The 22,540-nt window shown below is 42.7% G+C and overlaps 1 protein-coding gene across 7 annotated transcripts in view; it reads left to right on the forward strand.

Moving 5' to 3' along the window:
• Nucleotides 1-8,939: 8,939 nt before the first annotated feature.
• Nucleotides 8,940-22,540, forward strand: part of LOC134209961 (uncharacterized) — an 84,358-nt gene continuing 70,757 nt past the window's right edge. For 2 of the 7 annotated variants that reach the window (XM_062685979.1, XM_062686010.1), the window contains exons 1-2: nucleotides 8,940-9,079; nucleotides 9,495-9,674. In XM_062685979.1, coding sequence (XP_062541963.1) covers nucleotides 9,658-9,674 — 17 coding nt within the window. In that variant the 5' untranslated portion in view covers nucleotides 8,940-9,079; nucleotides 9,495-9,657. Of the gene's footprint in view, nucleotides 9,166-9,263; nucleotides 9,675-22,540 lie in introns of all 7 variants that reach the window. The other 5 variants (XM_062685985.1, XM_062685997.1, XM_062685992.1 and 2 more) reach the window with 5 other exon arrangements.

Genomic DNA, 22,540 nt, shown 5'->3' on the forward strand with positions numbered 1-22,540 from the left:
GTCATCGAATTGACTAAAATATTATTTTGGTCACTCATTAAATTTCTTACAGAGTCGCAGTTTTACATAGTAGAGAATCCGAGAGTATTTTGAATGTCTATACTTATGCTTAATCTAGCATGATTAACAAAACTTCTATTTTTAAGATCTGAAGCCCACTGTTATATGATTATTTTATGACTCACAGTGTAAACCAAACTACTTAGCCTTACCGAATCATATAATAGGTGACGAGATTAGTCCACCAATCTATTGATAGAATGTTCAGTCGGTACTGGTGCTCTATGTCTGGAATGCAGCACTACAGATCGCTGCTTCAAATAAATGTCTAGTACTTGGGTCCCAATATACTGGCCAGGGGTTCTGATTTCAGCTGAATATTATTGCTTATGCGACAAGGATTGATAAAGAAAAGTCATCGTGCGCTCTCAGTAAAAGCATAATTTTATTTATGTGTCTCTGTCGCAGATAATTATGTCCACCCGGGTACTGCAAATTTCCGCGGTCTTTTTATCGAAACAGATATGCTGCAAAGTGGTAAAAAAATTACTAAACCACCAACAAAACACATCACTTCTTTTCGTTTGGTAGGGTAGAAGGCATTAGGCATTAATTCTTGAGTGCCCCACCTAAATCAGAATTAATTCTGGTCTACCAGGTGTAAACAATTTGTTCCATTTTCGACTTCTGTCAAAATTCTACACCAACTTTATTCGCATAATCTAGTAACCCCATTATCGCAAAATTATCGAGTGACCTTAAGATCACTCTTCACGGAATCCAAGTTTCAAAGTGCTAGAGTTTTCGGGGGCACACCACTCGATACGGAACTGTCATTTTTATTATTTCACGCGTGCTGCGACGCAGCAAAGCTAAATCAACAAAAATGACAGCTGTGCGCCGCCTCCGTATCGATTGGTGTGCCTCCGAAAACGTGAGCACTTTGAAACTTGGGTTCCGTGAGGAGTATCGGTACATCTGGAGATCACCACTGCCGACAGAATCACAAATCGACCACGATCTGATTGATGGACGGCACTTCCCCCGACATTATCGATGTCAGGACATACCTAACCCACGGCAAATGCTGGGTAAAGCAGAAGGAAGGAATAAAATAGACCCCATCTCGCGGTCCTTAGCCTCTTACCCAGCAACTCCTATCCCTACCTCCCCGTGGTGCTGGCCGGGATACGAGCAACCTTAGGGAAGATCGGGTAACCAACCCCGGTGGGAACTATGGTCGTATGCTGACAGGGAAGGGGGGTTTGCTCCTCTCCAGAGGTGCAAATCTTACTGAGCGTCTGTTCTCCATGTCAAAATCGGCTCACAACAGCGTCTGTTCTCCATGTTAGGGGCGGCTGATCATCGTCCGAGTGCCAGCGAGGGACTCTAAGTGAAACTGTGCACCATGGTCCACCGGGAATAAGGAGGAATGGTCCTCCGGAAATTTAGAGGGTTTGGCGTCAGGCCCTGCAAGCCAGCCTTAAAAAAACATACGCAACGAAAAATCAACAAGAGAATACGGACCGGAACCATCAACGAAGACCACTACGACGAAAAGAGACTAGCGATTGGAAACTCGGTTCGTGGAACTGCAAATCTCTCAACTTCATCGGGAGCACACGCATACTCGCCGATGTGCTCAAAGACCGTGGATTCGGCATCGTAGCGCTGCAGGAGGTTTGTTGGAAGGGATCAATGGTGCGAACGTTTAGAGGTAATCATACCATCTACCAGAGCTGCGGCAACACACAGGAGCTGGGAACAGCTTTCATAGTGATGGGCGACATGCAAAGGCGCGTGATCGGGTGGTGGCCGATCAATAAAAGAATGTGCAGGTTGAGGATCAAAGGCCGGTTCTTCAACTTCAGCATAATCAACGTCCATAGCCCACACTCCGGAAGCACTGATGATGATAAGGACGCATTCTACGCGCAGCTGGAACGTGAGTACGACAGCTGCCCAAGCCACGACGTCAAAATCATCATAGGAGATTTGAATGCTCAGGTTGGCCAAGAGGAGGAGTTTAGACCGACTATTGGGAAGTTCAGCGCTCACCGGTTGACGAACGAAAACGGCCTACGAATAATTAATTTCGCCGCCTCCAAGAATATGGCCATTCGCAGCACCTACTTCCAACAGAGCCTTTCGTATCGGTACACCTGGAGATCACCACTGCAGACAGAATCACATATCGACCACGTTCTGATTGATGGACGCCACTTTTCCGACATTATCGACGTCGGGACATATCGTGGCGCTAACATCGACTCTGACTACTATCTGGTGATGGTTAAACTGCGCCCAAAACTATCCGTCATCAACAATATTCGGTATCGATGACCGCCGCGGTACGACCTAGAGCGACTTAATCAACCTGATGTCGTCACTGCATATGCGCAGCATCTCGAGGCAGCGTTGCCGGAAGAGGGTGAGCTCGATGGGGATCGGGTGAGATCGGGGAAGAGGGTGAGCATCTTGACGGACGAACGTGTGGTGATCGAAAGGTGGAAGCAGCACTACGAGGAACATTTGAATGGCGCTGAGAGTACAGCCAGTGAAAGTCAAGGCAGTGGAGGAGATGACTACGTCAGTTCAGCGGACGATGGAAGCCAACCAGCCCCCACCTTCAGGGAAGTTAAGGATGCCATCCAACAATTAAAGACCAATAAAGCAGCTGGTACGGATGGTATCGGAGCTGAGCTCATCAAGATGGGCCCGAAAAGGCTAGCCATCTGGGAAACTGAACAGCTACCGGACCCTAGCAGCACACATGTTCCACATAGGCTACTGCAACTTATATGTGACCAGATTCAGTCACAATCCAGTTCCTTCAACAATTTTTGACTAACTTGTACTGCTCGGGGAGGAGTGGAAGGAAGGGGTTATAAGCCCCATCTACAAGAAAGGCGACAAACTGCACAGCAAAAAAATTGAAAGTTACAGGCCATGTAAATAGGGAAATCATGTAACATTCAAATGCAGTAAATCGATTTCTGACGCAGAAATGTGTCAAATTTGATGCACATAATGGGAACATGACATCATCCGCAATAAAGCATCATTTTACTATCCTTATTACCAGCCCTCCTAATCGTCCATACAAAAACAAGGATTTTTACATGTATTCATGTAAATGTCTATCGTGTTATGCATCAGTAGCGTGTTATGCATCAGTAGCAAAATAAACAAGATGGCTTTAAACGTCTCCGTGTGCTACAGTTTTCGCGTCGGTTTTAATCGATTTCGTCATGGAAAAGTTAATTGAAGTGCCGTTAATCCGTCTCTCAGGTATCCATGATCATCGTTGGCGTAACCACTGTCGGAATACAGTGAGTAGGAGAATCTCCTGACGAGGTTGTTACTACGGAATATCATAAGTACATTATTGTACATGTAGTAAAATAGTGCGCCTTTTATAAGATTTTATTTGAGTTGACTGTGACATCAAGTGCGAACCACAGCCCACCAAGCATCATTACTGTACGCGAGCTTTGTTTTTGGAGGCGATCCTTGTCTGCTGAGTATTGAAGCCAGGACGTTTTTTTTTTTTTTTTTTTTTTTACAAGGGAGAATGCATTTACACACTAACCCAGTACACGTGCATTGTAGTTGCCAAACTACCACACGGAAGTGTACTGGAGTGTCGGACTCGACCATACCGGTAATACCGACTAAACTCCCTTGGGCTCCACCATCGTTTCCCCCAGGAACTACCTTGCAGTACTACTTCTGGGGGGACGGCAGTACTAAGCGTACTCGCTCATTATCGCTCACACAGGCACTCGTCCCACGCGAGACTGACTTGGGTGCTCGCACACCATTCAGTCTTCGCACCCATTTGAGTCTTACTTGGATGCTCTCCCGGACGCTCCGCTGCCATGCCTCGAGGTGTCAATAGCGGTAACTGCCTGGGCCTACAGATATTGCGCTACGACACTCCTGTCTCAGCACGAGCAGAAGCCAGGACATTTAGATGAGGATAACCGCTGCATTACCGGTGAACGTCGCGTTGGTGCCCACAGTATTTGAATGACCAATGATAATGAAAATATATATGTATTGTCTATTGAGAGAGAAAAATATATGTTGTGAATAAATTTAGAAAATAAAAATAGTTGAATAAAAATGTTTGCTTCTGTTAAATACTGGAAGAAAGCAGATGGATAATGGAATCAATATCTATTCCTTTTCAATACTACGCCCAATAATCTGCTTGACATGTAAAATTACAGGCGAACGGAAATATTCCTTCAGGACTGTTTTGAAGATTGATGTAATAATACAATTTCATGCAATATTCCATTTTATGTCACGCTCCAATTATGTGCATGATATTGAATGTAAATCTACAAGAAATTTTCGAACTGTGTGGAGTGTGAGAACTTTCGAGCGATCACCATCCTTAATGCCGCCTACAAAGTGATATCCCAGGTCATCTTCCGTCGTCTGTCACCATTAGTTAATGAGTTCGTGGGAAGTTATCAAGCCGGATTTGTTGACGGCCGCTCGACAACGGACCAGATCTTTAACTGTACGGCAAATCCTTCAAAAATGCCGTGAATACCAGGTCCCAAAGCACCATCTATTCGTTGATTTCAAGGCGGTATACGACAGTATAGACCGCGTAGAACTATGGAAAGCTTACTCAACTGTTCAAAGCAACGGTGGGTGGTGTGCAAAACTGTGTGAAGATTTCGAGGGAACACTCCAGTTCGTTCGAATCGCGCCGGGGACTAAGACAAGGTGAAGAATTTTCGTGCCTGTTGTTCAACAATGCGCTAGAAGGTATCATGCGGAGAGCCGGGGTACGATTTCCAACAGATCCAGTCCATTTATTTGTTGCGCGGATGACATGAACATTGTCGGCCGAACATTTGCAAAGGTGGCAGAACTGTACACCCGCCTGAAACATGAAGCAGCAAAAGTTGGACTGGGTGTGATGTGGGCGGAACCAAGCGCGACATGGCCCGCCTGGGAAGCAGTGTTACGATAGACGGGGAAACCTTCGATGTGGTTGAGGATTTCGTCTACCCTGGATCCTTGCTAACGGCTGATAACAATGTTAGTCGTGAAATACGAAGGCGCATCATCTATGGAAGTCGAGCCTGCTACGGGCTCCAGAAGAAGCTGTGCTCAAAAAAGATTCACCACCGCACCAAATGTGTCATGTACAAGACGCTGATATAACCGGTAATCCTCTACGGACATGAAACATAGATAATGCTCGAGGAGGACTTGCAAGCACTCGGAGTATTCGAGAGACGGGTGCTTAGGACCATTTTTGGCGGTGTGCAAGAAGACTGTGTGTGGCGGCGAAGAATGAACCACGAGCTCGCCCAGCTCTACGGTGAACACAGTATCCAGAAGGTAGCTAAAGGTCTCGTGATCCACGTGTGCCTTGGAATCGTAATATGGGTGGAGTAGCAGCACGATGTTCTCAGATATTGACTTAACAATCCGAATCAGGCTATTCCAGAGCCTTTGCAAGTAAAACCAATGGGTCCTAGGTGGATGAAACAAATAAGGGGGTCCTAGTGTTGAGCTATAAATCCTTCAGCTAGGCCTTTAAATCATACCTGATTTCTTGGTATAATAATTTTTCTTCCACTTTCTTTTCCACTCTATTTGGAGACTTCAAAAGAATTCTTGCACTTTTGTACGTCTAGTAACTTGGCTTGTCAACGTTAAAAAGAACGAAGCTCATCAGAAGTACTATGTTCAGACCCCCTTTTCTTTTCTTTTTTCAATCAATTTAATTTCTACTTTCTCCACATCTTTAAATATTTCCCTACATAATCATTAAATAATTGTTTCTTGAGATCTCATTGTGTGGGATGCATTCATACCGAGCAGTAGTATGATATTGAGTTGCTATTCTGTTTGGTTGAGTTCTCGTTCCACTCTCGTACTCCTTAGGTTGTTTTCTTAAGGTGACAAATTTCTGAATGGTAACAATTGTTGGAATTTCGATCACATCGAAAAACCTCGTAAGCAGGACGAAATATCTGGCTGGAAAACGTATCATCATTCAGCCAAGTCTCAGTGAGTCTCCGAATCCCCCTCCCCCCTCCTATTTTATTATCATCACCGAGTTGAATTGACGCGCGTCGTCGAAACGTTGCAAAGGCAGTTATCTTGCCGTGCACTACGATGCATTTGGGTAGCCAATGCTGGTTCTATCAGAGCACAGCAACGAGACCCTTCGCTGATGTTGCAGCAACTTTCTGAGTTCATCCAGTTCCTTACATGCTTTCTTCTCTAGATTGCTTATGGGAAGATAAACCCTAATGGAATTCACCTTGTGTACAGTGGTAGGCTTCTGCTTTCAAACGTAGCTTGATAAAAGCAACTGAAATCCTCCCAGAGTCTCAACAGTTATGTGACAAACATCTTGCTGTACCAGTTAAGAGCAACGTCCAATAACAGGTAGTGGACGCTTTTCAGCAACAAATAATCTGCAATCTGCCAGAGAGCCATGCTTTTTGGAATCAGTCCATTAGGCTCAATGTCATTATGTCGAACGAGAAGTGAAAAGTGAGAAATGAGAAATTAGACGTTAGAAATCAGTACTTCCAATTTGCTTCTTTCATCTTACTTCTCCTTTGCTATTTCTAATTTCGTTCTTTTTCATCCGAAAGAAAGGAAAATAAAATTAATCAGGAAGATTTTTTCTTTTCCCTTCTTCCTACTTTTTTATTCCATTCCCTCCATCCTTCTTTCTTTTTATATTTTTTATTTTTTCCTCTTCCTTCTTCCTTTTTCTTCTATTTTATCCATCTTCCCCTTTCTTCTTCCGTTTTTCTTCTTTCTTCCTCCTTCTCCTTAGTTCCTTTCTTCTTCTTCATTCTTCCTTCTCACTCTTACTACTTCCTCTTCCTTCTTTGTTCTTTCTTGCATCTCCTCGCTTCCTTCCTGGCTCCTCTCCTCTCCTTCTTCCCTCTTCCTAGTTCGTTATTCCTTATTCTCTCTTCCTTTTCCTTCCTTCTTTTCTTCTTCTTCTTTTTTCTTCTTTCTTCCATCGTCCTTCATCCTTTTCTTTCCTTCTACTTACTTCTCACTTCCTCTTTTCTAACTTCTTGTTTCTCACATCCCTTTACCCACTTCTCACTTCACACTTCTCACTTCTTACTGCTCAATGCTCACTTCTTACGTCTCTTTTGTCACTTCTTCCTCCTCACTTTTCATTTCTCACTTTGCACTTCTTACATCTCACTTCTCACTTCGCTGTAACCCAACATTATACTTTTCCCCTTTGAAGAGAATGGCCAGTTGTGAATTGCTTTCTATGTCCTCCTTTCCTCGAAAGCGTTCTCGGATCGTTGGTTTCGACACAAACGTTGTTGCGTTGTTGCGCCAGCCCCAGCGTTGATTCAGGTTTCGCAGCAACTGATTTTGTAGCACATTGTACTATTGTTAGCGGAACTGCTCTCTATTAAAATCTGATTCGACTGTTTCCATTCTTGACTATACGGTGGTGGAGTGAAGCATCAAAATGTTGGCATCGCATGCTGGACTTTTTCTGCAGCTTGAACCTGCAGCATGCTGTGATGGACTGTTGGTAGTAGACTGGGGTGCATTTAACCTCTTCCCCGATTTCTTCATTGAGCTTCTATAGATTCTGCTTCGTATTCAATGCTGGAAGGACTACTTATGCGTTGAAAGTATAGTTGGATGTTTCACGATTGCTAAGCGATTGCATGGTACGCACCTCGCATGAACCCCCGTCGCGTTCCGATACTATTTTACTTACTCCCGATTGACAGCGAGAGATGTTGTCACACAGCACCCATAGCATGGGAAGAAGGGACATAAATTTTATTTTTGATTTCATCTTCCTGCATAAGATCACTCAAACGAACGGCTTTGCCCTGCGAGAAAGTGAAACGAGATTGTTAACATAGCGCAAAGACAATTAATAACATATTTTGTCTTCTGTCAGGCTTGTTGCATTCATGATAGTTAAAATATAAATCTAGCCAATTAAACCATAAGCGCAAGATCTAAAACGTGTACCAAACAGAAATTGTACCAGAAACTCAAAACTTTCAAACCGAAATACTGAACTAAACTAAAATAGTTCATTTTTGAGCTCCCGTGTGGGCAAACGACCTCTACTAGGATCCTCGCTTTCTGTCATGAAAAAGCGTCTGGTAAAAGTAGCGTTTTATACAGAGCAAATATCGTTTTCATCTTACATGTTGCGGAACCTCATCTGGTTACGTAAGTCGTTGAAGGACATATTCACAGCAGCAAAACATCTTTTCACTTTACGCGAAACGACATTGTCACATACGTCACAAACGTTCCAAAGAAAGCAAATTCATCAATAACTTTATGCATATCCCCATCACACTACTGTAGGTCTTCTCCTGTCTCTACACTTCATCTGCAATCGGAATATTTGATTTCGAGCCATCATACGTATCAACCTGATCAGTTGCGCCGGAAAACCATGTTTAAATATTAGCTGCTACAGCTCATTTCTTCTTACAAAACGAAACGCTGTTTTGTAATCAGTGATAGTGTGTCTGGAAATTGAGCGCCCTGGAATTTATCAAGGATTATTTGTAGGCTGATCCGCTATTGATCGGCCCTCAAGAAAACGTCAATTCCAAGCATTATCCGTCTTCTGGCAACATTTCTCTTTTGCCGTCACCCCCATATGAGAACAGGATTTGAGCTAAAAAAATAGTTTGCCGAATGTGCTCCACAACATGCAGAACATCAATAGTTTTGCATCAAGTACGTATTGAATCATTAAGTTTTTTCATTAAAATTAACCAAAAATTTACCGAAATTATTTCCTCCCTGACATACCGCGAAGAACCCTCATCCGCAGAGAAATATGTTCGCTCCCAGCAGTCAGAGCGGTTCGTCGCCTCCTTTGCGGCGTGGCTCGCCTGTTAAACAGGAGACAGCCAACATGCCAAGCAAGTCACAAGCTCGTTCAACCATTCAGACGCAACCCGAGCGGCCCAACTATTCGTGATTGAACAGTCGACTGAAGTGAACGCGTCTCGTCGTCAGTGCGCTCGTGTGTGCCTCAATTCAGCAGATCCAACCCAAAAGCCTTGTGGTACGAATTAAGTACGAAACAGCGCCGATTTTCAGACCTTCCAGCCAACCAACAATCGTGTGCCGTGCAGTGACTTGCGGTCCTGGGTACGGGCCCGTCGAAAATGAACCATTTTCTTGGGCTCCGACTACGGAGCGGAGCCCATTGAAAAGGTCATCATTTTCTGTGATATTGCAATTTTTAGGCTTAGGCCCGCAATTGTGTGCCATTATTTTCCAATCGATAGTGATAGTGATCTAGTCGTCACGAGGTGGAGCTGGATCGATTGTGAAACGAGGGAAAAAAGTTCAAACGTAACATTAGTCGGGCTGGAATATCGAAATAGTTTGAACTTGTTTGTTGTTCGAAACAGATCGTGGCCGTAGTGTAACCTGAATACTGATTAGTTTATTTTTTATTGTTCGGGTTTTCTCAGGGGTCCTTTCACAAAGCAGAAAAGGTGTGCGACTTTAGAAGAACAGTGATCGAATTGAATTAGTGCCGCACGTAAAAAGTGCCTGGAGAAATCGCGCAATAGAACGAGGGATCGAAGGAACCAACCGAGACGAGTCAGCTTAGCATCCAGATTAACATTCAAAATGCATCTGTCCAAAACGTGAGTTCCATTCTGATTTTGTTATATGACTATATCTGATTTCGTCACCCCTCCCATGGAGGACGTTCACCCGACAGAGAAGCAGTTGAAACCAAGAAAGTACTGAGTATTGACTTAAAGCAAAAAACCCGGTGCAATCCGGATCATTAGTGCTGCAACCGCCAGCAAAACCATTTCCGTGCACCACATTTCTCTAATCCTGATTTATTGGCTCGATGATTGCCGTGCAATGCAGTCAGTGGTGATTGCATACCAAGCAGGTGCATTTATCTATGAAGCAGGCAGATCACGCCCCTTGGTTGTAATTTAAATAATCGATTATGCATCGATGAAGTGGTCAACTTCGGCGCCATCAGTATCGCCACCACCAGTTCCAGTGCTGGCGTTATCTGGGTTGTATAACGTTGAGATCCTAACGAAATAAACGAATGGGTAAAGCAATAATCATAAGTCTCAACTGGCAGTAATCAAGTGTGAGAAAAATGGAAAACAAGCGTTACATCAGTCCCATTCCATTGATAACACATCGTCTAAGAAGATTATTGAATTCACAGGTTCTTGAAAATTCTAATATTTTTTGTCGATATCTGATTTTTGCTTGATCAGGGGTATATCGCATGCATGTGAAAATGGCGACAATTCATAAAAACACTAAACATTAACATTACAACTACTGATTGACTAGTAACTTTTTTTCACTGGAGTTATGTTTTTCTAAAGCGACTATCTGGCGCTTATTTTTCATTGCAACTAAAAATAAACGGAAGAGTAGATTTTTTTATGGGCGGTACAATACATAATTAAATTGTGGATTTCATGGCTATAAAAGAATAACACTGACAAACTGATTTTTCTTTAAATTAGTATAACTCTGGAGCTCTGATGAGTTTTTGGCAGTAATAGAAGCTTGAAAGAACTACATATCATTGCGTTCTATTCGTTCTAGTTTCAGTATTTGTAAACATTTTATTCACAACAAAAGCTTTATTTTATTAGGCCGATACAAATATTTAAAATCTATTTTGTCTCCCCCCACTCGGATTTTTTTTTTTTTTTGCCAAAAAATAATATTTTGATGAGGCAACAAAATAAAATTTGGGTAATTTTGAGGATACGCAAAACATTCTTTAACAAATCCGAGGAGTTTTTTTTATTTTTTTCATTTTTATTTTTATTTTTTATTATCCCCTTGACCTCTCGGAGACCACTATGACCAAAAGTTAATTAAATATTTGTAACGGCCTCATTTGAAAAAAAAATAATAGCGTGTCTAAATAAGTGATTAAAATATGCTTAGAGTGCACATACAATCCATAGAAACTCCATAGATAAAAATCAATAACAAAAACTTTTTAAAAAACAACATAGGGGGAAAGACGGCTTTGGCAGGTTTTGTTCTATTATTGGCAGGGGGATTTTTGTCGTCCGAATTTTATGAAATTTGGCCACAATATTCTTTGATATGCAAAGAATGTTTAGGCCAAATTTGAGCCTAGTCAGTCATAAAAAACCCCCTGCCAATAATAGAACAAAACCTGCCAAAGCCGTCATTCCCCCTACTTTCATTGACTGTCTTTTATTGTACTGTTACTGGAATTCATCTCATGCCTCCGATATTCATCCCATCAAAAACAAAGCAATCGAAAGCAATTGGATTTGCTTTTTCGATCAATGAATTCCAAAGTGCATAAGCCAACTCTTAATAATTCATCCAAAAAATATATAAAAGTTCATTCAATCTTCGTATAATATTCTGTGGAATTGATCTTTAATATATCAACTGCCTTTATTGCAATACTGAGGATAATCGGGCCTACCGAACCAATTTCCGGAACGAAAGAGTGATGGAGGTATATTTTCCTTTACATTTTGGCTGAAACCACCATACAAACTTCAAATCAAATGCGCCAGCTTATGCAACAAGCAATTGAGCTGAAATTTTCAGAGATTGATTTTCTCACCCAAAGGCACAATCCTGGGTGATGCTCCGTAGAATTCGACAACTTTTCTTTCTTCCCATACAAGTGCCTTCTTCCGTTTAATCTGACGTCACCATGACTACAACCTGAATGAACCAATTCGGTCAATGATGATCATATTTAACGAGACACAGCCGAAGTTTAACTTCGACTGACAAAGTGATGTTTTAAGAAATAGTTTTAGAGTTAAGTTTCATTAAGACAAACATACATGTCGGATGATTATTATAAATACAATAAACAACAAATTAAACAAATCATAACTTTCCAATTAGATAAGTTATCGCCACATGTTCCAGGTCTTTCAGGAATTTCCTGAAGTTACGGCTTCAGACTCCACGTGTAAATTTATATCATCCGCCCTTTTTGATATGCTACATGCTCCCAGAGGTGGTCCACACCTTGCGATTCAGAAACCAAATTGGGCATGCCTTTTACATGTGTTCCATTCCACTTAACCCAAGAGTATAAGTCCCAAGGTCTATTTACGTATTGAAAGATCCATTAGCTCCTTTTAGAAATGAAACATGCTCTAAGTGATCATTTGAACCAAATTGATTTTGAATTGAATGCATGTTCCATTCCAAGCCCTCCTAAAATTTCAAGTATTGAAGTATAGACCGAAATGAAAGATCTATTGTCTCTATCAAAAATGAACATACTGTTAGTGATAATTTGAATCAAATAGGATTTTACTTCTTGTTTAAGGCTTATCCAATCTAGTTATATGAATCATGTAGAGCATGAACCATTTCTGGGAAGATCTTACAGCCAGACTTCCTTGAGAAAATTCTCGAAAGACCTGGAATAAAATAATGTTTGGGGGCATATCCAGTTTCGTTCTATGGATTACAAACTGCATTATCGTTACTTACTTACTTATGGATCCTGTACACCTCCGGTGGTGCAAAGGACCAACTTGAAAGATCTCCATCCTGAGCGATGTCCAGCTATCGCTTTAACCTGTTGCCAGGTTAGATTTCGGTTGACTTCTTTTATTTCTTTATTGAGGCTTCGCTGCCATGAGCCTCTGGGTCTGCCTCTGCTGCGATGTCCCGCTGGGTTCCAGTCTAATGTTTGTTTACAGATTTCGTTTCCGCCCCTACGTAGAGTGTGGCCGACCCAGCCCCACTTCCAATCCCGAATTTCTGTTGCTATCGGTCTCTGGTGACAACGACAATGGAGCTCGTTGTTTGAGATCCAGTTGTGAGGCCACCAGGCCAGAATTATATACCGCAGGCATCTGTTAATGAACACCTGCAGCCGTTGAGTATTCTCCACTGACACACGCCATGTTCGCTAGCATATAACAGCACATATTTCACGTTGTTGAAAATTCGTATTTTGGTGCGTTCACTTATCTGCCTGTTTTCCAGATAGATATTTCTTAAACTCGCAAAGGCAGCCCTTGCTTTCTTGATCCGTGCGCTTATGTCGATCTTGGTACCGCCGTCTGACGCCATTTGGCTACCAAGATATTGGAAGCTTTCAACATTCTCCACTGGTTGCCCGGCTACTGTGAAACTGGAAGGATTCACCGTGTTTACATCCAACCGTTTGGTTTTGTTGACGTTGATGACTAAACCTGCCGAAGAGGAGCGCTCGACAAGGTCGTTGAGTTTACTCTGCATTTCAAGTGCCGTTGAGCGAGGAGTGCAACATCATCAGCCAATTCGAAGTGGTTTAGGTGCGCCATGGTTATAGGCTGCCATAACAGCCCGCGGTTTGGTTCACGGTCAATCGCATCTACCAGAATCTCATCGATTACGATGAGGAACAGTAACGGTGATAGAATACATCCTTACCTCACACCAGCTACGACCCGGATAGGGTCGGACAGGACTCCATTGTGCAGCACTCTACACGAAAAGGCCTCGTACTGTGCTTCGATGAGGCCGATGATTTCCTCAGGAATCGCCTTGCGCCTCAGAGCGCCCCACATATTCTCGTGATTGAGACGGTCGAAAGCTTTTTCGTAGTCAATGAATACCAAGTAAAGAGACTCTTGGAATTCGTTGACCTGCTCCAGAATGATGCGGAGCGTGACAATATGGTCCACACAGGATCTTCCGGCACGGAATACGGCCTGCTGCCGCCGGAGAGTTGTATCGATCTTCTCCTGAATCCGGGCTAGGATAATTTTGCACAGAACTTTGAGAACGGTACACAGCAACATAATGCCTCGCCAGTTATCGCATACAGTCAGGTCACCCTTTTTGGGCACCTTCACTAAGATACCTTGCATCCAGTCGACCGGGCAAGTTGCGGCGTCCCAGATATTACGAAATAAACGATGCAGTAGTTGAGCGGATGTCATGGGGTCAGCTTTGAGTACCTCGGCTGATATGCGGTCGACCCCTGGGGCTTTATTCGATTTCATGCTTTGGATGGCTGTTTGAATCTCTAGCAGTGATGGAGCTTCGGTATTGACGCGTGTTATACGTCGGATCCTAGGCAGATCATGCCGAAGTGGTGATGGCCTGGCTGGCACTTGAAAAAGTTGTTCGAAGTGCTCGAACCAGCGTTTCAGCTGGTCAGTTGGGTCGGTCAATAACTGATCATTCGCGTCTTTCACAGGCATCGTTGCATTCATTTTCGCCCCGCTTAAGCGTCGAGAGATATCGTAGAGGATGTGAATGTCCCCCGGCGGCTCTCTCTTCTTCGTCGGCCAGAGAGTCTGCCCACGCTCACTTGTCCCGTCGACATGAGCGTTTTACTTCCTTCTCAAGAGCCGCGTATCGTTGACGGGCTAAGACTTTGGCTCCTCTGGTTTTCGATCGCTATATCGCGGCTTTGACTTCTCTTCGCTCCTCTATCTTTCTCCAGGTCTCATCGGTGATCCATTGTTTTCTCTGGGTGCGTAGTTCGCCCAGATTGTTCTCGCTGGTGGCGATGAAGGCATTCTTGATGGCGGTCCATTGGTCTTCCACGCTGCCACCTTCCGGAATATATGCAGCACGCGTCTCCAGTTCTTCAACGAAGGACCGTTTCACCGTGGCATCTTCCAGTCGGCGTGTGTTGAATCGTCGTCCAACTCTTTCCTCCTGTCGACGAATCCACGCAATGCGCAGGCATATTTTGCCGATGAGGAGGTGATGATCAGACGCGATATCGGCACTACGTTTATTCCGTATATCAAGAAGGCTCCGTTTCCATTTTCGGCTGATGCAGATGTGGTCGATTTGATTTTCTGTAAAGCCGTCACGGGAGACCCACGTGACCTTGTGAACCGGTCGATGAAGGAAAAGCGATCCCCCGATCACCATGTCGTTATTACCACAAAATTTTGCGAACAGCTCTCCGTTATCGCTCATTTCTCCGAGACCATGGCGTCCCATAATGCGCTCATGGTTCGAGTTGTCGGATCCGATCTTTGCATTGAAGTCGCCCAAACAGATCTTCGGAATTCTATCTACGACGGCATTGAGTTGACTGTAGAAGTTCTCTTTGTCTTGCTGATCGGCAGCATCGGTTGGCGCATAACATTGGATTATAGGTTTCGGACCCGTGTTCTAAGTCTGGCAACGATTATCCTTTCACTTATAGGTTCCCACTTCATTAGCGCAGAGTGTGCCTGCGCGCTTAGTAGGAAGCCAACTCCACGATGCCAAGGAGCATTAACCTGTTCACCTCGTAAACCAGAGTATAGCAGAACTTGTCCCGATGAAGTTCTGTGTTCTCCAAAGTTTGGCCAACGGACTTCACTCAGTCCCAGGATCTCAAGCTTCATGCGGCATTCTATTCTTCATTGGCAAGTTGTGCCAATTTACCCTGCTGGGCTAGGGTTGTTCCATGTTCCTATTCGTGTCCGATGTTTCGCACCAAGAGTCGTTCTTGAACTAATTGATGTTTCGGGAACAGTAGGTTGTTGGCCCAGAGTTCCCTATCCACCGGGATGGGGCTGCTATCTTAGGTATAGCTTCCGGGGAAAAGCATTTCATACTCAGCCGCTGGATGCCAGAACAGACGCTGTTGGAGCCGAACCTCCTTGGTGAACAGACGCTCGATCAGTCGGGTCAAATTTGTTTAAAGTCCCACCCAACACCAGGACTAGGCTAGTGCGCTTTGAGCGGCACACGGTCGCTTTGATAGGGCCTGCTTGGGGACACATGCAGCTTTTTATAGAAGTTCAACAGAGCCCACTGTCGAGCTCAACCACATCCTAGGCAGACCCCACAGGACGCACCCTCTCACTCTAGCTGATGTGAGGAGGACAGCAGTGCCCAGTAGTACGCAACCCTTAGCTGGCGGTCAATTGTCATCGGAAGACCCGTGGAAGCGTGACTACTGGAACTTGTGAGGACCATAGCTATGTTAGGCGCCCTTCCTGGATGTGAACTCATCATTTCGTAGCCCAAACCGCATTATCCGCATTTCTAAGAAGATATAACAGCCATGTTCGAACACATGCAGACCTTCAAGCCTAAACTCCTGATAATTCTTGGATGAACTGAAAAGAAAAAAAAAATGTTGAATCTAATTCAACTCTATGGATCACAAGTTACATAAATGATTTTGAAAAGCTAGTAGCTCTCAAGGAGTTCACGGCCTCTACTTCAGGGAATTCTTGTATGAACTAGAATCCAATAAATGTTGAAGGAACATGAGGTAGGGACAAGTCGGGCAGGAACATAATTCTTTGTTGCTTAATCGAACTCAGTTCAGAAGCCACACAACAAAGTTTTCTGGCAGAGCCACTGATTATCAGACATGTTATTTTTTCAACCCGTAATTTCCCAGGAAGAACTTTTAATTTGAAAACCATGTATCTCGGAGGTTTTTGCACATGCAAACCCTCCCTTCCGCAATCTCTCCATTTTTTATGGTTCTGAAAACAAGATGACCCAAAAGGGAAATTTTAGGCAATTATATATAAAACTAATCATATTGGACGATTTAACGGTCCGTTTGTCAGCCCGTATGAACTATTCAATATGATTCAATTGTATGAGATTTGTGCAAATAATGTAACAACAACTATCATAATCATAAGGCCTCCAATACCTCTGGAAGATTGTGGTAAAGTTGCTCTAAATAAATGAAAATTTTATGTGCATGAAGCATGTACCTACAGTAATCCAACATATCCACGGAAGTCCCTAGAGTTCTTTCGAATGCTTCACCAGTCAAATAAGTCCAAGGCAGATGTTTTAGGTTCTCAAAATTGTCCGGGAGATGAGTTCAAATGGTCTACCAAGTCAACTACGCATGATATCAAACCGATAGTACCCCCAGCGTGATCAAATAAGTCCCTAGAGCCCTTCGAAGGATTCATTATTCAAATCTGTCTACCGTAGATGTTCTAGGGTCTTCAAATTGTCCGGGAGATGAGTTCAATTGGTCTACCATGTCAACTACGCCTTGCATCAAACTGAGAACATCCTAGTGTCTCCATATATAGATGCCTAGAGCCCTTGTGAATGCTTCACCGTTCAAATCAGTACAACGCAGATGTTGTAGGGTCTCCAAATTGTCCGGGAGATTAGTTCAATTGGTCAACCACGTCTGGTATCAAACCAATAGCAATCCAGCGTGTCTCTAAAGCTCTTGCGAATGCTTCACCATTCAAATAAGTTCAGTGCAGATGTTTTTGTTTCTCTTAATTAATCGGGAGTAGATCAATTGGTTTATCTGGTCAACTATAGATGGTATCAAACCGTAAGAAATCTAACATGTCCATGTAAATCTCTAGAAACATAACGAATGATTTACTCTTCAAATAAGTCTATAGCAGATTTTTTGGGGTGTGCAATTAATTATGGAAATGGATTATGGATAAATTGGTCTACTAGCTCAACCAGGACTAGTACCTAGCTGATGGCAACCAAGCATGTACATGTACACGAAAGTCCTCATAGCCCTGATGAATGGTCAACTGTTTGAGTAAGCCTACATCATTTATTCTAGGTGCTCTGAATTGTTTTGTATTGTACATCAATAGTTCAGCAAAAAATTGGTTTTGAACAATTTGGAGCCATTTAGTTTGTTTTTATATGTCAATAGTAATTGGCAAAACTTTACGCTCCGGGGCTCTGAGAAACTGCAAATAGTGCTCAACAATCGCTTTTCGAAGTACGTGTACATATGTAGTTTCTCAAATATTTCATTACATTCCCTAATTTTTTTCACTTTTATCACTAGAACAAGAATTTTGTGAAAATTGAATTTTTGTCAAAAATGTCACATATGGAGTTTCATAAGGAAATGGTTCATTTGGAACTACGCGTAATTGACCTGGTAGACCAATCGATATAAACTAGAATCTAGCAAATTTGCATTGGAGTTAAATAAATAATAAAGAATTTACATAGGTTCTAGGGACTTATTTGGACACGCTGGGTTGCTTTCGGCTTGATACCAGGCGTAGTTGACCTGGTAGGCCAATTGAACACAACTCCCGGACAATTTTGAAAACCTAGAACATCTGCGTTGGACTTATTTAAATGGTGAAATATTCGACAGGGCTCAAGGGACTTAAATGGATGCGTGGGTTGCTATCAGTTTGATACCAGGCGTAGTTGACTTGGTAGACCAATTGAACTCAACTCCCTGACATCTGCATTGGGCTTATTTGAATGGTGAAGTACTCGCTAGGGGTCTAGGAACTTAAATGGACACGCTGGGTTGCTATGGTTTTGATTGATGCTAGATGTAGTTGACCTTCAACTATTGAACAATTTGAAGACTCTAGAACATCTGCGTTGAACTTTTTTGAATAATGACGCATTCACATGGGCATTAGGCACTAATATGAACATGCTGAATTGCTATCAGTTTGATACCAGGCGTAGTTGACCAATTGAACTAAACTCCAGGACGCTGATATACGATCTATCCGAGGACTTCAACATGACCATTATTAACACTGGAGAAGTTACACGTGTGGCCCCTTCAGTGAAAGATAGTCGATTAGATCTTTCAATATGCTCGAGCTCACCATCGCTGAGCTGCACGTAGAGGGTAGTCCAAGATCCCTATGGTAGTGATCATTTGCCGTTCGAAATATCAATTTCCAATGGAGCATACCAAACTCGTCCGGTTGACATCGCATATGACCTCACGAAGCACATTGACTGGGAAAAATGTGCTGAGACAATTGCTGAAGGTGAACAGTCGGTAGACGTACTTCCACCGCGGGAAGAGTACCAGTTTATATTCGAAATTATTATTAACAGCGCTCTCAAGGCGCAACTCCAGCCAGGAGCCAGGTGCCAGGAGATTCGGCCTGTAGAAAGCCATCCAGTCCGTGTGGTGGGATGGCGAGTGTACACAACTCTATCACGAGAAATTCACAGCGTTTGAGGTTCGGTCGTACTTCATAAGCGTTCCATCGCTCTTGAGGACCAGGTCAACAAGCTAGTCAAGGCGAAGAAAAGCGGTTACTGGAGGCATTTCGTCCAGGGTTTGTCGCGCGAGACCTCAATGAAGACACTTTGGTCTGTCGGGAGAAGAATGCGAAAGTTTACCACGGTGGATATTCGAATTCGCCAAGGAATTATGTCCAGATTCCGTTCCAGTGGAGCGAATGCTCCGTTTCACTTCAGCTGACAATAGAGATAACATGAATTGACCATTTTCGATGGTCGAATTCTCACTCAATCTTCTTTCATGTGACAATTCAGCTCCGGGGATGAATTTACTCAAAAACCTTCCAGACGTCGCTAAGAGGCGCTTACTGAACCTATTCAATCAATTCTTGGGAATGAAAATTGTTCCGGATGATTGGAGGGACGTACGAGTCATAGCCATTTAAAAGTCTGGAAAGCCCGTGTCCGATTGTAATTCGTATCGTACTATAGCGATGCATAGTGTCTTCGGAAGTTGTCGGCTCGACGAATGGGTTGAGACTAATGGTTTGCTGTCAAATACAAAATTTGGTCTCCGGAGGCAAAGAAACAAATGACTGTCTTGAGTTGCTTACTTCAGAATTCAACTCACCTTTTCTCATAAAAAGCAAACGAACTCAATATTCTTGGACATTTAGGGAACTTTTGATTCAGTTTGCGTTGGATGTTTTGTCCGCCAAGCTTCATTCCAGTGGATTTTCGCCAAATTTTGTTGTGAACTTTTCTCATCGTGATTTGACAACTTCACGAGTTAGTTACATGGCTCTCCCTCAGGGCTCATGTTTGAGTCCTCTTCTTTACAATTTTTATGTCAGTGACATTGATGAATGTCTCATGCCAAATTTCTCATTAATAGTAAGACAGCTTGCAGATGATTGTGTTATATGTTGTATCCGTTTCGAGCCGACCACAGTTGATCTGCAAGGCCATTGCAAGATACTCTGAAGAATTTGTCCACTTGTCCGCTTCAACTCACCCATGACAATCACTCACAGCATGTCTTCTAAATACCTCGGGGTCTGGTTCGATTCCAAATGCACCTTCGGGAAGCATGTTATGCGTACTTCATGCGTACAATAACCGGTATCGAAGAAAAGAAAATTATTTTGAGCTTTTTAGTGGAATGTCTTCACTTGTCATAAGACGAGTTTGTACAGTCCCATTTAATTCCACCACTTAATTGTACCTTGACAGATACGTATTTCGACCTCAACAGTAAGTTCGTCTTCAGTGTCTCGTACTTGACTCGACTCGACTCGACGAGTCAAGTACGAGACACTGAAGACGAACTTACTGTTGAGGTCGAAGTACGTATCTGTCAAGGTACAATTAAGTGGTGGAATTAAATGGGACTGTACAAACTCGTCTTATGACAAGTGACTAATCGTGAATTCAGAGATGCAATGATCCTCAGAGCGAATCAGGAGAAAAAAAAATGCTCACTGCTCTCGACACACGAATCTTTGCTCTTCTCTTTTGTACTTTTGCGTTTCTCTCTTTTTCGGGTAGCTCCGAAATATATTAATTTCTCAATGATAACTAAATGGTTTGACTCAATGAGGTGAAGAAAAAGTTGTTCATTGAGTATCTTTGAGCCTCTTTCCGAAGGACGGAATTGGTGGCGGCGAATAAATTCATGATAATTAGTTGGCTAATCAAACGGTTTTTGTATGTATCGTGTTTGTTTAGAAAACAATTCAATCACTATCATAATGCGGGTTTAGGACTGTTCCATTTAATTTTTACACGTTGAAGACATTCCCTTAAAAGAGCTTAATAATGTTCATTCAAAATTGAAGCAGTCGAACAAATCTTGTATTAATTGGTCAGAACGGTATACACTGGAGTTGCTTTTCATGCGGTTTAATATGAGGCTTCCTTTTTATGCGGATTTTGGGTCTCACGCGTTTTAGTGCGTTTACACAATCTTTTGAAGAAGGTCTTGGTGCCTTTATGCCGGGGAAAGTTGAGAAGTTGTCTAAATGCAACGGTATTATGAGTTCTGAAGAAACCCATCAAGCTCGAACTGAAATCGATCTAGAGTGCGACGCCTCAATCAACTAAATGATTGACAGATCAAAAATAAAACCCGAGCGAGATCGGGCAGGTTCGTCTAGTATAAGATAATTTCGTCAATAATCTCTTTGCAAATCAAATTGTAATTGCTAACCAGATAAACGTAGAATTGCTTAGAAGCAGTAAATAATTAATGTAAAGATAGAATTTGGTGTTCATTTCTACCCGCTCATGGATACTATACACGGTCCCTATTCTCATGCTGGTCTCATAAAGGTACGAATGTGTAAGGCTGTTGTGCAGGTAGCGATGGTATGACAGAAGTGTGCCTTCAATTCTCTATACATTCAGTTGGAAACAAAAATAATGCTCAACAAAGAGGCACATTGAGACAAACGGTTTCTCTCAAAGAGAGCCGCTCCTCATTTTTCCCACAACGAAGAGCATCTTTTTTTATGTTTTGATTGTATCCGTGATGTTTTGTTGCTCAATTTTGATGATTTTTTTTTGCTCATTGAGCTCATTGTGCGAGCAAATGCCAAGCCTTCTCCGATTCCCTCAGCTCCGCTGTAGTTTTTGATACAATCATGAAACAGGACATTCATGAAATATCTGATTCCCATCGTTTGATAGCGATACCTAGAATAGGTATTTGCAAACAAGTACGGGCATGTCAGCGCATACAGAAGGTTTTTCACAGATGGAACAAAACTCGAGGAAAACTAACTCTAGATGTAAGAAGAATAAAGCAAAATTGTAAAATGAATTGCACAAAAAACAAAATACCAGGCTCCGTTACACCAAATGGCAAATAAGCCTTCCAAATAAACGCAAGGTTAAAAAAATAATAAAATAAAGTCCATCTAGATAGATATAAAACTAATTTTCTAATAAACGTTCTAGATTTAAAATTTTATTTGTTCACCTAAAACCAAATCCCTGCGAAACCCTAGAACCGTTATGTAAATCTGCGCCAAACCCGCGCTGTCGTAGCAGTCGAATAACGATCAGCCGCCCCTAGCTTGGGAAACAGACGCTGTTGTGGTGAGCCGCTCCCAACATGAATAACAGACACTCGATCAGATTTTCACCTCCGGAGAGAAACAAACCTCCCCTTTCATGTCACCATACGCCCATAGTCCCCCCCGGAGTTGGTTATTCGATCTTTCCTAAGGTTGCCGAAGTTGATGGGTAAGCGGCCAAGGACCGCGAAATGGAGTCTATTTTATTCCTTCATGTACGCGCAGTACCAATCGAGTACTCAGCATTTACCATACCAACTGAATTGAATATTTTTAATAATTTGAAATTTTTTAATTTTGTCCAAAATTCTTTGAGGGATCTAACCTAGTATTTTTTTGGGAAATCAATTCAAATGACTTAATAGATGGATCTTCAAGGTAGAGGTAGGACCCCTGACACCTGTCGTCGCAAGCACGCTACAGTTCTCAAAGACAACGTGCTACCATCATTGCTGTATTTATTGGTAAGGCCGAAAAGACTCGTCAGTAAAACCGAAATAATT

This window comes from Armigeres subalbatus, chromosome 1, assembly GCF_024139115.2.
Source record: "Armigeres subalbatus isolate Guangzhou_Male chromosome 1, GZ_Asu_2, whole genome shotgun sequence".
NCBI classification, from domain to species: domain Eukaryota; kingdom Metazoa; phylum Arthropoda; class Insecta; order Diptera; family Culicidae; genus Armigeres; species Armigeres subalbatus.